General features: G+C 40.6%; 1 protein-coding gene across 1 annotated transcript in view; it reads left to right on the forward strand.

The window, feature by feature from the left end:
• Nucleotides 1-14,155, forward strand: part of ECHDC2 (enoyl-CoA hydratase domain containing 2) — a gene marked incomplete in the record, with an annotated part of 851,050 nt that overhangs the window by 580,260 nt on the left and 256,635 nt on the right. The window contains 1 exon segment of the mRNA XM_044085957.1: nt 13,213-13,263. Coding sequence (XP_043941892.1) covers nt 13,213-13,263 — 51 coding nt within the window.

Consider the following 14,155-nt stretch of genomic DNA (forward strand, 5'->3'; position numbering starts at 1 on the left):
GATTGTGCACACCACCTACTTTCACCTAGCCAAAGCCTTCAACACTATTCCCCACTCAGGCATAGTAGATAAACTCTCTCAAGTAGGCATCAATCCATATGTTATCAGATGGGTAGCAAACTGGCTCACTGATGGAACCCACCTAATCAAAATAGGGGAAGCCACCTCAAGCAGTTGACCCATAACAGCGTCATAACCCAGGGATCGGTCTTGGGGCCTCTGTTATTCGGTATATACTTCTCTGAGGTACAGACCAAAACCAGTGGACCATGGCTGACAGTTTGCAAATGACTGCAAGCTGGGCACAGTCATCAGTTCCGCAAGTGATGTGGACGTCCTCCAAGAGGGTCTCAACCAAACAAATGACTGTTGCCAGAAACATGGCCTCAAGCTGAATGCCAAAAAATGCATCATCATCATCCCCTTTGGGGAGAATGGACATCCCCATATATTATCACATTAATAAGTGTCCTAAGTACACAATCAGTAGTGAGGGATTTTGGCACCCAGGTTGATAGCAAGCTGACTTTTGACTACCATGTTGCTTCTGTTGTATGGAAAGATTTCTACATGGCCCACCTCATAAATAAGGGTATCTCATCCAGGGACAAAGGGGTCATAAAATTCTTGTATTTTCCCTTATAAGGCAAATTGAGTGCAACACCCCCTTCGGCATGTACCTCGCAAAGCACATGCAGCAGCTGGAAAGACCACAGAGGTTCCTCACCAGGGGAATCCAGGGCCTCAAACACCTACCCTACACAGATGGGCTAAAAGCCCTATCCCTCTACTCAGTTTCATGCAGACTCCTCAGGAGGTGACCTCTGTTTGGCATATAAAGCAATCTCAGACCCTGCCATGGTGGGACTGCTGCATATCCGCAAGTCAAGCTCCACTCTAGCAACCCATACACACGACCTCAACCTGGTCTGTGATATCAATAGGATTTGTTGGTGGGACAGATTTGTGTCCCAGAGATTCCCTCATCTGTGGAATAGACTCCCCCTCCACGTCAAGTAGAGTATCTCATTATCCCTTTTTAAGCACAACCTGGATAATTGGATGGGAAACAAAAAATACACCCCTGGGATTCCACTTGTGTCCCTGCTGGACAGGGGCTTTGGGTGCTGACGTGTCTAAACTCTTGGCTAGGCTTATAAGGGCCACAGGGCCAATAGCTTGGTAACCTATGAATATTTCCTAAAGGTTTGGACTTGTGTGCTATGGCTACAGTATTTATGTCAGGAAGCAGTGTCTGTTTAATCCCAAAACTGGGCAGTTTGACCAATGGTGATATGGAATGAAGTGAAAATAATAATGCTAGTTAAATTATACCCACCAGACAGTAGAGAAACTACTTGAGTGACAGGAAGAGTCGTGTGCTGAAGAAGGTGTCAGAACAACACTGAGTAGAGAGACTTAAAACAGGAAGCTACAGGGAGATGTAGATGAAAACTGTACGAGTCTATCTAGAAGATTTGAAAAAAGTTATCAAACAAGATGCAAAAAGACAAAAGGATAACTAATGGAATTAGTGGGCAGCAGGCAGAGAATTAGGATCATAGAAAATACAAGGCAGTTGAGTCAGAAAACCATTTGCACCTTCCTAATACCCCCCTCCTTAAGAACAGCACAGTAGGTCAGACCTGGAGTAAGTTTATGGGTACCCAACCGATCACTGGGGTTTAATTTGAAGGATGCTATGGTGTCAATTTAACTTGTAGGGGAGTTTGTTCCAGAGGCAGGGTAGGCATTGGGTAATACATTTGTCTCTAGTGCATTTTGTTCATGTGCTTATGGAGGTTTAAGTCCCTAGTTCAGGTAGTAGTGGAGCTATTTGACTAGGAAAGATGCAGGAAATCGAGTAGGCTGGGGTCCTTAATGGAGTGGAATGCAAGACACAGATGACCACACACGAGCCTATAAAGAAACCAAGTAAAGAGTAGCACCTCAAACCTTTCCTGGTATTGCAGAGACTTCAGGGCAAGTTAGAAACCTCTGGGGTCTTTCCAGTTGCTTAGTATATGTAGAAAGGCATGTCCTGAAGGGGGTATTGTACTCAGTAATTGGTCTAATTTGAGCAACACAGAAGAACAATAGTCTTTTGACCTAGATGAAATTCATGTAGATATTTGAGATAAACAGGAGGATATCCTGTCTAATGTTGCTTCATAGTGGTCGAAGAATAGGGCATTATCAGCTTGGGTTCAAAGATTCCAGACGTTATTGTGTTTGGGTGGATATATTGTATTTGGAAGGAGAGTGTTACTTGTTAAATGTGGCAATAGTACACATTTCTGCATTTAATTGATCCTTTTTCTTTGCACTAACACTTTAGGAGGATTGGTTCCTACTGTATTGAGTGGGTATCAGAGGACGATTGGGTAGTAATGCTAATTTTGCAGTTATCTACAAATTTAGGTAACTAAAGGTCCCAATTCGTATTCTGAGATGCAATTAAAAGATGCCAAAAAGGAATGGCTGTAGTACTGATTCCTGAGACACACCACTAGTTACTTTCGTGTTTTCTGAGGAGCCTACCATATTAATTGTGGGTTCAATCCTTAAGCCAGTTGGTTATTCACCTCGCCAGATATGGATCTACTTTTAAGAGACTTGGCTCGTTTTTTGTGCCAGCATGGAGAATAGTGTCAAATGCTTTGGCCATTTCCAAATAAGCTGTGTGAATAGAATTGCCACTGACAACTGCCTGTGTGACCTGTTCGAAAAAGTCAAGTAGACTCCGTGGGCAGGTGCAAAGGCAAACTGATGTGGATCTAGCCAGAATAGGTTTTTTGATATCATAGTTTAATAGGTCAGATATTATGCATTCCATGGCTGTGCAAATCAGACAAGTAATGCTAATGGGTGTCTAGTTCGCTGGATCAGTGGTAAGGCTGCACTTGTGTGGGGTCATCACCTCTGCAGTTCACCATACCTCGGGGACAAATCCTGTAATTAAGCTTAGGTTAAACAGTTTAAGGAGGGGCTCCACAAGGACATGTTCAGTGCTGTTTATTAGGCATCCAAGTTAATTGCCAGGCCCCATGGTAATACTATTTTTGAATTTAGACAGCATCTCTTCAGTACTTGTTCCTTTGTGATATTAGGGAGTGGAATTAAGACAGTTGTTCCAGGGGTAAAATTTTGTATAAATTGTGCCAGTATATTTGCTGTGTACTGGGTCTGAGTGGGTCATGCCTTTTTGGATGAGTTCAGAATATTAGCAGGTGTTATTTCTTATCTTCCTAATGTAACAGAAAAATAATTTATTTTCCTTGGGTTCAGAAGCTAATTTAAGGTTATGATTTGCCTAGCTTTTATTTCCTTAATAATCTTGATGCAGTCTTTAAAATGAAGAATTGTATAGTCGTAAGATTTAAGAAACCTTTTTCTGTTTATAGAGTTTTTCATCTGATAGACCATTAGGGTGGTTTGTTTTTACAAAATCCCTTATATTGGATATTTGAATATGATCTAGGTACTTACCTCTGCGGGAATATCACTCTCTTGTATAAATAGCAGGTGTGTCAGTGTTTGGTGTGGTGATCTTACAGCTGAATTTGGCTAGGTCGTCATAGTGTTAGAGTTCATTTGTCCATTTGAATCCCTGAGTTTGGAATTATTGACTTGCAGGGTTTTAGAGATTTTGAGAGCAAAGTTATATGTTTATGGTCAGATATAGCCAGGGATGGAGAAACTAGAGTACTGTTACTACATGGTCCAGGTCAAGAATATTAAAAACTCTTAACTGCCTTTTACCAAAGCAATAAATAAAGTCCAAGTATTTCTGGACATATCCAACTTTGGATGTGTAGGTGCTCCAGTTTATTGTGGATTAGTTAAATTTTCCCCTTATAAATGTTTTCTTTTTTTTTGTTATAGATAGTTCCTTAAGTAAACACATGAATCTTACATGGTCATCGGGGAACAGAGATCATCCTGTAGCAGTCTTGTTTTAGAGTAAGTTGAATTTCAGTGAATTTTGATTTGTGGGTTTGGGGGAATCTGCCGAGAGGTAATGTGGTACTTGAGAAATCTGGAAGCACCACCACAGTTTGTATAACACTTTGTATAAGAGGAAATGCCATATAAGAGATTAAAAGAGAATCATCTTAGCAGCTTGTTATATTAGCGTCTGACTTTAGATGGGGAGTTTGGTTGTTTGTCTTTCAGCTTTTCCTGGTAAGGGGTCACCACAGTGGAACTCCAGCTCGCTAATGATTGGCAGTAGATTTTTACGAAATGCCAAGGTGCCAGCTCGACGCCCATTTATGCACGCATGTCTTTCGAATGCTACTCAACCGCGGGGAGGACATGCAGACTCCACACAGAGGCACTCCCAAGCCCAGCCGTGAATCGAATGGGAGAACCTCTTGCTGTGAGGTAACAATGCTACCGCCGTACTGGTAAATACTGTTATACTGTGATTTTCCTGAAGAGAATGTGGACAGCTAGATGATGCCTGGGTCAGCTAAATACACCATTTCTAACCTTGGATCAGGTCAACTACTTAGGGAGTTAGGAACCTATGTCAGAGATACTGGAGGCAATTAAGAAAATGTAAGGATGGAAAGTGCCCAGAGAAGAACAGATGTGGTGCAGAACTTACAAGAAGTCAGGACAGATCCTTTCTGGAATGTTGACAGAGGTTGTGAAGGTCATATCACAGGAGACTGCTACACCTACCTTCTGGCAATGTGCTATATTAATACTGGTTGTAAAACAAGAACAAAAATAGGAAGCTGCTTAGTCGTACAGTTCCTTCTAACAGAGTGCAGATAAGATGTTTGCAGTAGTGGGTGAGAAGAACATAATGGTGAATTTGATCCTTTCAAATCAAATTGGCTTTGTAGCAGGAAGGAAAAAAGATGATGCTATAAGCTACGTATTGGCTGTGCTAAACCTTCATGCACAAGAAGCATTTGGTATGGCTTGGAAGCATTTCTGTAAAGTTTTAGGACAGTTTGAATTTCCTACTACCTTTATTAAGTAAAGGGTGTAAATGTCTGTTATACAGGGCATAGTGAATTTGAGGGATAGATGACACTTTTATAATTTATATGGGCACAAGTTATGAATTCTGCCATCCCTTCTGGTGTTTCTTCCCCTTTTGGACCCACTGATAAAAAGTGAGTAATATATTTGTATGTGGACTGTGAATGCGAAGCATTAATATAAATTAAGCTTTTTATCTGATTGGCGGTTTGCTGATGTTAAGCCAAGTGAGTTGCATAGTAAACGATTGGTTGTTGATTCAAGAATATGAAGCATTGGTCAAACAATCTGTATAAGTCAATAATCTTATTTAGCCTTGCTCCTTTAACAGTAGTAAAGGAAGATATCAGGTTAAGCTGTTTACTACAGACGCAGCATATTTATTCAGGATGATGTCAGGAATAGTCTAAATCATTTACAGGTAGATGAGAGAAGGAAGAGAAAGTAAAGAAAAATAAGATAATTTACGCCTCTGCATTTAAGTTTTGATAATATAGCATTAGCTTACAGCAGGACTCCTGTATTAAAATTTCAGAGAATGGAATACGTAGTAAAGCAGAACATTTTGAGTTGAGTATTGCAGGAAATTAGGGAACACAGACCTGGAAATGCTAAAAGCTGAGAAATAAGTTTAGTCATTGCAGTTGAGTATATTTTGCTTCAGGGTGGTTTACAGAACCAGAAATGAGATGAATGCTGAGCAGTAATACATAAATAGGAAGCAGAAAAAAAGGAGGGGTTTAAGCAGATTCACAAAGTATATAACTGAATGCTTGACTAGAAAAGTAGTGTCAGGTCACGCACAGTATTGATTTTGGAGAAAGAGACATTTAAGGCTATTAAATATACATAGCAGGCTCAGTCATATTCCACCTCATTAACACCTCCGTAGTATGGAATTTTGCAGCTTTAGTAGCTTACACACATCCTTATATTCCAGAGCATTTTCTGAAAAATAATGTTAAAATGCATAAGATAAACTAATGTAAAAATATTTTGGTAAGAATAAAAGCTATCAAAACTGTGCAAATAATGTTCTCAGTAAGAAGTATTGTTTATAGTGATATTAATCAGTATAGTTATGCTCTTTCCATCAGTACTATAAAACATTATGATGCACACAAACCTAGAATTGTTTCTGCTAATTTTTTACAAATTGACATTATCTTGGAAACTGTACAAAACCTCAACATATATTTTCAGAACTACATAAGCTTTCATGTGACAACAAGAAATCCCTCTGAGTGCATGTTTATTGAGATATTTACAGTATGAAAACATATGCATCTAATAATGTCTGCTCCATCTGTTCTTCAGATGGGTTTCAGATCTGACTTCGGACGCTTTTAGACTTCAAGATCCAGAGCTCAGGCTCCTTCCCTTACCCATATTCCCCTCCTGCCCCCATGATAAACTCAGATCTCGTTTGCTGCTTGTAGTGAGCAGATGTGGTCCGCTCGGCACTGGCTCACCTCTCAGCTAAGTTATTTCTTCTTGCTTTTGTTGTGGAGTTTTGATACTGTTGATAGTTGTTGGTCTTCCCTTGTATTTTTCTCACATTTTCCCTTTTCCCATAAGTTTTTCTGTCTGTGTAAATGATGTTCCATTTGTCTCACTCCTTTAGCATCTCTCACCTCTGGTGTTAAGATTTGTTTGCAGGATTTATTGTGTAATAGATTTTACCATGGTTCGTGTTTTCAAATAAAAAAAAAATCTTTGTATGAAACCTTTCTTCACTTTTGATTGGCTTAATCATGTTTGACAAGCCATCAGGCTTCAAAACACGGTGTGGCTTGCAGCCACAAACATTAGAATTTGAATGCATACCAAAAGTGTGTTTGTGGTTTGGGTCCTGCCCACTTGTATGAGGACTGCTCTACATTTGCTGTCTTTAACCACTAGGCTGTTATTAAGCGCAGGAGTAAACTTGCATTGCAGGGACTTCTCCCTCCTTCTGAAGGAGAATTGTCTAAATCTTTCTTCTTTCTGGTGCCTCCACATCCGCTAAAAATCCTCAGACAAATCTAGACAGGAGAAGAGTAACAAGCCCAGGGACAAGGGCAAGGAGACAAGGAGGCGCTCTCCTGACTGCCGTCCTTTGTCTTGATAGTCTGACTCTAGCTTCAAAAAAACCCAGACCATTGGTTCCTACTCGTTCCTACTCTCCCATTGGATCTGACACCTGTATGGTCATGAAACCCTCCTTTACTGGAGCCAAGATTTTTGCCGGAGCCAATCTCTCCCAGGCTGCATTCTCCTTTTCTTCATGAAAGATGGAACAGAGATCATCCAGACCCCCTTCTGCATCTTCCTCTCTAACTAGAAGCCTGACAGAAGCTGATATGGGTAGAAAGACTAACTCGGGAATGAGTCAGCTGGGGGTTCTCCCAGCTCTGTCTGCTGTTGGTTCCTTGACTTTGGCCTCTTAACTATTCTTATGGTTTCTCTTACTAGTATCCGCCCACCATCTTTGGGGTATCTGGATCCAAGATTTCCTCAAGAGTTGTCCACTTCTGATCTGAAGATGTGGTAATCTTCCACTTCAGTGACGACTTTAATTCCAAATAATGCAAAGTCCTTGAGTCCCAAGGATCTTGGAGCCGAAGCTTCAGCATTTGTTCCAGGGTAAGAGGATCGACCCTGAGATTGTTGGAACTGTCCCTTCCACTCACAGCTTTGGAGTTAGCATGGCTGCAGCATCTGAATGGAGCCAGACTGGTATCCTCTGTCATTCAGGTGTGGAGGTCCCAGCTCCTATTGGGATAGTTTGGAGTGTTCCTCTTTAGCTTTGTTTCCGAGGGAGTTGAGAGAGCTCTTTACATTGCTGGGAAACAGACTTGACTTCTCCCTCAGTTCTGCTTGCCTTACAGCTGAAAACCCTGGGTCCTGAATCCTACACAGTCTATCCCAATGGGACAGCCAGATGTAGTAAGTCTTGACATGTTCCACATACAGGACACCCAACTGTCTTCACAGTCCTCTCCGGAACATTCCACTGCTGAGGTTCCTCAGAAATATTCATGTAAGAGGAGGGACATGGACTCCCCAAAGAGTCATCACTGAAGAGACAGATTTTGATGAAGGGGAGGTATCCCCCACTTGACATCTCCATCAGGGAGAATGTCCAACTTTTGAGACAGAAAGAAGGTTGTTGTTCCTTCCTCATGGCAGAGGGGGCTATTTCTAATGGTGGACGTCACCCTTGAGGCAGAGGACGGCCTGCAAATAAAGGCTTTAGGAGTCTCTTCTATGAGAGCCCTTTTCAGTGCTTCCGAATGATTGCCCAACTGCTGTCCTCTGGAGGCAGTCAGAGGTACTGCCCATCTCTGTACCCAGAAGCCTGCCCATCCCTCAACAAAGATGTCTGGGTGTGGAAAATCATAACCAGAGGCTGTTCCATTACTTTTATTGTGCTTACCCCACCACAAAAGAAAATTCCCAAATTTCCACCCTTGCAATGAAAGGTAGTGGCTAGACAAATTATTTATCCAGGAGGTTTCACCAGACTAACAAGGATTTGGAACTTGAGATTCTTTTTAGTGCCAAAAAAGAACTAGGACCTCAGTCACCTCAATCAGTATGTTAAACACACAATTTGGATGGTCATGGTACAGTCTATCCTCCCCCGATTGAGGAAGTAGAATTGGATGTGCTTGATAGACCTTCAAGATGTGTACTACAACATCAAAATGGACAGATGGTCGAGATGGTCTCTTCACTTCTGGTTGGATGTCAGTCACTTCCAATTCAGATGCTTGCCCTTTGGTCTCACCACAGCCCTTGTGCACTCACCAAGTGCATGGTAGTGGTTGCAGCTTATCTCAGGCTGCAAGGGTTCCATGCATTCCCCTACCTGGATGACTGGCTCATCACCACTCCTACCAGGCCTCTAATAGTCCAGGCCAGGAACTACATGCTCCATCTTTGCTCGCTGCTGGGCATAGCAATGAATCAAGACAAATTGCAGTTTTCCCCCGGTACAAAGTTTGGAGTTTATAGGAGCTCACTTAGATGCCACTATGGAAATATAAGACTGCCATTGGTCAGACAGCATTACAGCTGCTATCTTTTCAAATTCCACCTGCTAGATTGGTTCTTCGACTTTTAGGGTCAGTGGTGGCTTCCAGTACCTTACTTCACGTGATGAACTATTATATATGAGAGTTCTTCACTGGACACTGACAGCTCAGTGATCCATTAGATATCACCCTAGGAGTTTTCACATTAGTTTGATAAACATTTTCAGGACTGATAAAAGTGATGGATCCAGTCTCCTGAGGTTCCCCTGGGCCAACCCTTTATTTCTCACCTTCCCAAAGCCACTGTGAACATGGATGCTTCCCAGCTTTTGGGGGAGGGGGGCATTACATGGGAATGACATAGGCCAAACTTCACATGAATGTCTTAGAAATGAGGGCAGTCCTCATAGCATTGCAGATTTTTACAGGAAATCCTTCCTGTATGGATGATTTTTCTTCAGACATGTCAGTAGCATGGTAAATCAACAAACAAGGAGGAACACATTCCTACACATTGTGTCGAGAAGCCATGAGAGTGTGGCAGCAGTCTAGATCTCCAAACTGCTTTCTGAATAACAATGCACATAAGATAGAAGCCCAGCTTTCTAGCTGATAGGTTGAGTAGATCAATTCTGCTACCTCATGAAGTGGTGTTTCAATTCAACAGTGGTGGAACAAATTTTTCACTAGTGGGGTCATCCATGCTGCAATGTTTTTTGCCTTTCCCATCAACTCCAAATGCAGCAGGTTCTTTGCCCTGATTCGTCCTGACGGGGAGTCTCCTGTATAACTTTTTTTACTCCACTAATCCCAAAAGTTTAACAGAAAGCTTTATAGAGGAAGATCATAGTTATCCTCAATGCCCCTTTCTGGCCTTGATAGGTTTGGTTTCCCTTCCTCTGGGCCTCATTTGATACACCAAGTTAGGACCCTAACCCCAGGTCTTCTATTTTACCTGTCCGGCATGCCTCACCTGGACATGTGATCCCTTAGGTTAACTATTTTTTTTCCACTTGCAGCGATTGCTAGTCAGGCTTTCTCCCAAGTTATCCACATTCCCACTTCTTCCCAAAAACATACAGCAGAAAAGTTTGTAAGTGCAAGCAGAAAAGATTTTCTGATTGGGCTTCCCAATGAATCTGTTTACTTTGGCAATTAGCTTCTGTTTTTCATGACTGAGGCTAGTTAACTCTACTGTTAAGGTTCAGTAATCAGCTATTTCATACTTTCATGTTGGAGAAAAACATTCTACCTTAGCATCCCTAAAGCTATGCTTTCATCAAGGGTACATTTCTGCTTAGGCCACCACTTGGGGATCCTACCCCGCTTTGGGATATGGCTATTTTGCTGTAACCTTTAACATGGGCACCCTGTGAACCTGCTGCTAGGGTGGACATGAAGCTTTGACATGGAAAACACTTTCTAGTTGCTACTACTTCAACTCAGAGATTGTTTAAACTTCAAGCTGTGTCTTGCAAACATTTGTAGATTCTTCACAAGGATAGGGTGTCTTTATGAACAAATCCATCTTTCATACTCAAGGTGACTGAGATCTCTTAACCAATGCATTAATCTACCAGTTTTCTTTCCAACTTTTTCAAATAAAGGAGAGTACATGCTTCATTTATTGAATGTGCGTAGTCTACATTTTTGCTTCCATCATACTAAAACATTCAGGAAGACACATCAGCTTTTTGTCTCCTTTTCCAAAGCTGGATCAAGGTGTTTCGAAAGTATCCTTGGCCAGATGGTTAGCTGACTGTATTTCTTATGCATATAAAGAAAAAGCTTGACATTATCCAGACCTGTCAAGGCTTATTTTACTAGATTTATCTCAGCTTCTTTGGCTGCCTATTCAAGGGCCTCTGGTGATATTTGTACAGCTGCCACCTGGCTAACATTCACACCTTCATTTCTCATTATAATCTGGATTTACAATCCAGGGATAGGGTGACGTTTGGTTTAGTCATCCCCCAGAATATCCTTCCATGAGACAACCCTGAGAGCTAAGTAGATGGGGACTCTGTCCTATCTGTTGAGGAAGAGATGGAACAGACATCGTCTGATATGATTGTTTTGTATTTGCCATAATGATAGATGGATATTTAATTCAGTTCTCCTTCATCTCCCCTCCTTTTTGTCTCCCTTCATTTCATGGAAAAATTTTTGTTTGTGCTCTTCTGACATTACAATACAACCTCCCTGTTGCCAAGGTATTACACTATTACAGCTCCAGAGTAGTGCTCTATTTCAGACATCCTTTTGTATCCTGGAGTTGGATTATTTTATTTTCTTTCAGTATTTTCAGCTATGGCGTGTGTGTGTATATATGTATGTGTGTGTTCTATATATATATATATATATATATATATATACACACACACACACACACACACACACACACACACACACACACACACACACACACACACACACACACACACACACCCCTTTGGGTAGTTTGGATCCCTGATTACGTAAGCAGGAAGTGCATGGAAATTGGAGCATCCCAGTAAAAAAAAAAAAAGTTGAGGAAATACAGAAGGCACAGGCTGATGAACTTAAAAGCCAAGTGCTGTGAGGCAGTTATAACTACTGTGTTGCCACAGCTGAAACACAGATGATGTAAAAGTTATGCTTAATTTAGTGAAAAGATTAAAACACTGGTGGCACATAAGCATTTTAATCCCCTCCTCTTCTTTCTTCATAATTGCTTAAAGAAAGGATTCACTAACTTGAAAATAAGCTATGATTTTTACCACTCTGTTAAACTTAGAGATCTGTACAGATCTTCATTTATCAAGGCATTGTGGGACTTGTGCAGATTTCCCATGAAAAAGTAAAAGTATATCAATCATCACAATGAAGCCTGGCTGCTAGTCTGAGTGCATTTTTAAAGACCTGTGTTTCATTGTACATTTCAAGAGCCACTATGCTGAAACATTTTTTTTTCCAGAGAAAATTTGTATGCCCCCCCATGATGTCTTGGTAACTAGAAGTTTGTGAATACATTAGTACAGGTATTTGTCTGTTCTGCCTCTGGTTGGGTCCCATATGCTTGAGCTATTGTACTTTAGCTTTACTGTATTACTTTGTATTATACCATGACCCCCCCCCCCAAAACGTGCACGCTGATTGGCCAGCGTGCCCGTTGTAAATTGAGATATACTAATGGAAAAAGGTCCGGTTGCCCGGACTTTTTTCCATTAGTATAACTCGTTTTTTAAAACACTGTCTCGCTATGTTAAAAGGGTTTAACATAGCGAGACAGCTTTAAAATAAGCAACGGAGATCTCCGTTGCTTATTTTAAAGCTGTCTCGCTATGTTAAACCCATTTAACATAGCGAGACAGTGTTTAAAAAGCAATGGAGAAAGCAAGATCTCCGTTGCTTTTTTTAAGTGTCTCGCTATGTTAAATGAGTTTAACATAGCGAGACAGTTTTAAAATAAGCAACGGAGATGTCCGTTGCTTATTTTAAAACTGTCTCGCTATGTTAAACTCATTTAACATAGCGAGACTAAAAAAGCAACGGAGATCTTGCTTTCTCCGTTGCTTTTGCTCACAACTCTGATGTACTGCGCAGGCGCAGTACATCAGAACTGCGCGGATGCCAGACATCTGCGGAAGGGCAGTAAACAGGCATTATACTATGCCATTATTTAAGAAAAGTAACAGTTTCTTTTCTTAAATAATGTCATGGTATAATGGCAATAACCCACTTCTGGGTGTGGGTAATGCTAAATTTACCCACGGTTGGCTTTGTTTGGTCCCTCGGGCTTCGCCCTCGGGACCAAACCACGCCAACTGTGGGTAAATTTAGCATTACCCACACCCAGGCGTGGGTTATTGCTATAATAATGCAATGTGCTATTGTCTGATAGCATTCCCAGGTTAGGAATCATGTCAATAACTAGTCATTCACAAATGTTATAAAACTAATTTGATTCCTTGGAAATGATTAAAGAGTAGGTGTTTGTCTTTCTCTTACAAAATTTATTTTGATGTTTTAGAAAGTTAGGCATAGTGATTTGCAGTTGTCATTTCTTTTTGGGTCACAGCCTTCTAGGTACAAAGCCAAGAATGTCATTTATACTGGAAATTCTATAGAAACTGTGGTATAAGTATTTTTCTTTTTCTCTTTAAGAATAGCACAAGTGTTAATATTTTTCTTTGATGCCCTTTTCTTCTTCAAGGCTCCTATAGCTGTAAGAATGGCAAAAGAATCAATGAACCAAGGAATGCAGGTAAGTGCAAAAAATATAATATGCATGTCTTTAAGAAGAAAACTGCAGTCACTTTGGATTTTAGAGTTTTGTTAAAAGAAAGTGACATTAGGTAGTTGATATGAAACTGTTAATTCTGTATGTTACTGTGTGAAGTTTCATTAGCTTCCTCAGACTAGAAATGCATTACCTGTTACCATAACTCTCAGCCTTCCATCTACAAAATGAGGAACACTAGCTCTCATAATGTGGAACAAATGGACAAAATGTGGAACACTTACTAACAACTTTAGCTAGGAAGCTCATAGCATAGTTAAAACTGATATTTTACTTATGCAATAATTCTTTTAATGAATTAATGCAATTCATTTCTATTTACCATGGATATCCATTAATAAAATCTGCTAAAAATGAATGTGTGACAGACCCTTTCAATGTGAAACTTCGGGGAACATGAACTTTTTAAGACCCCAATGAGGAACGTTCCTCATAATGAAGTCCACTTGAGAGGTATGCCTGTTACTGTTGAATAATGTCACACTTAAGGCATATTTTTTGCAAAGGACATATGTCCCCTGCATGCCTAGAGTGGGGGCTTCATGACCCTAATTCTCCTTAATTAAAAATATATTAACTACTTAGCTGAATAGTCATTATATGTAACATGCCACTTTATTTGCAACTTCCAAACAGCAGCAATTCATTCAAAAGGCACATATTCAACAACACTACTATTTGACAACTGTGCAAATAAGTTGACTTTGCAAATCAGACTTTTAGAAAGCTGGTATTAAATTCTGTTATGTGTTGCCTTTTGCAGGTACTCGTACTAAATTTGCAGTGACAGAACTAGTGATAAGTTATATATTTGGCGTGTGATGTGAATGGAAGACTGGAAGCAGAACCTTTGGGT

Source organism: Protopterus annectens, chromosome 10.part0 (assembly GCF_019279795.1).
Source record: "Protopterus annectens isolate FY-2018-M chromosome 10.part0, PAN1.0, whole genome shotgun sequence".
Lineage (NCBI taxonomy): Eukaryota > Metazoa > Chordata > Ceratodontiformes > Protopteridae > Protopterus > Protopterus annectens.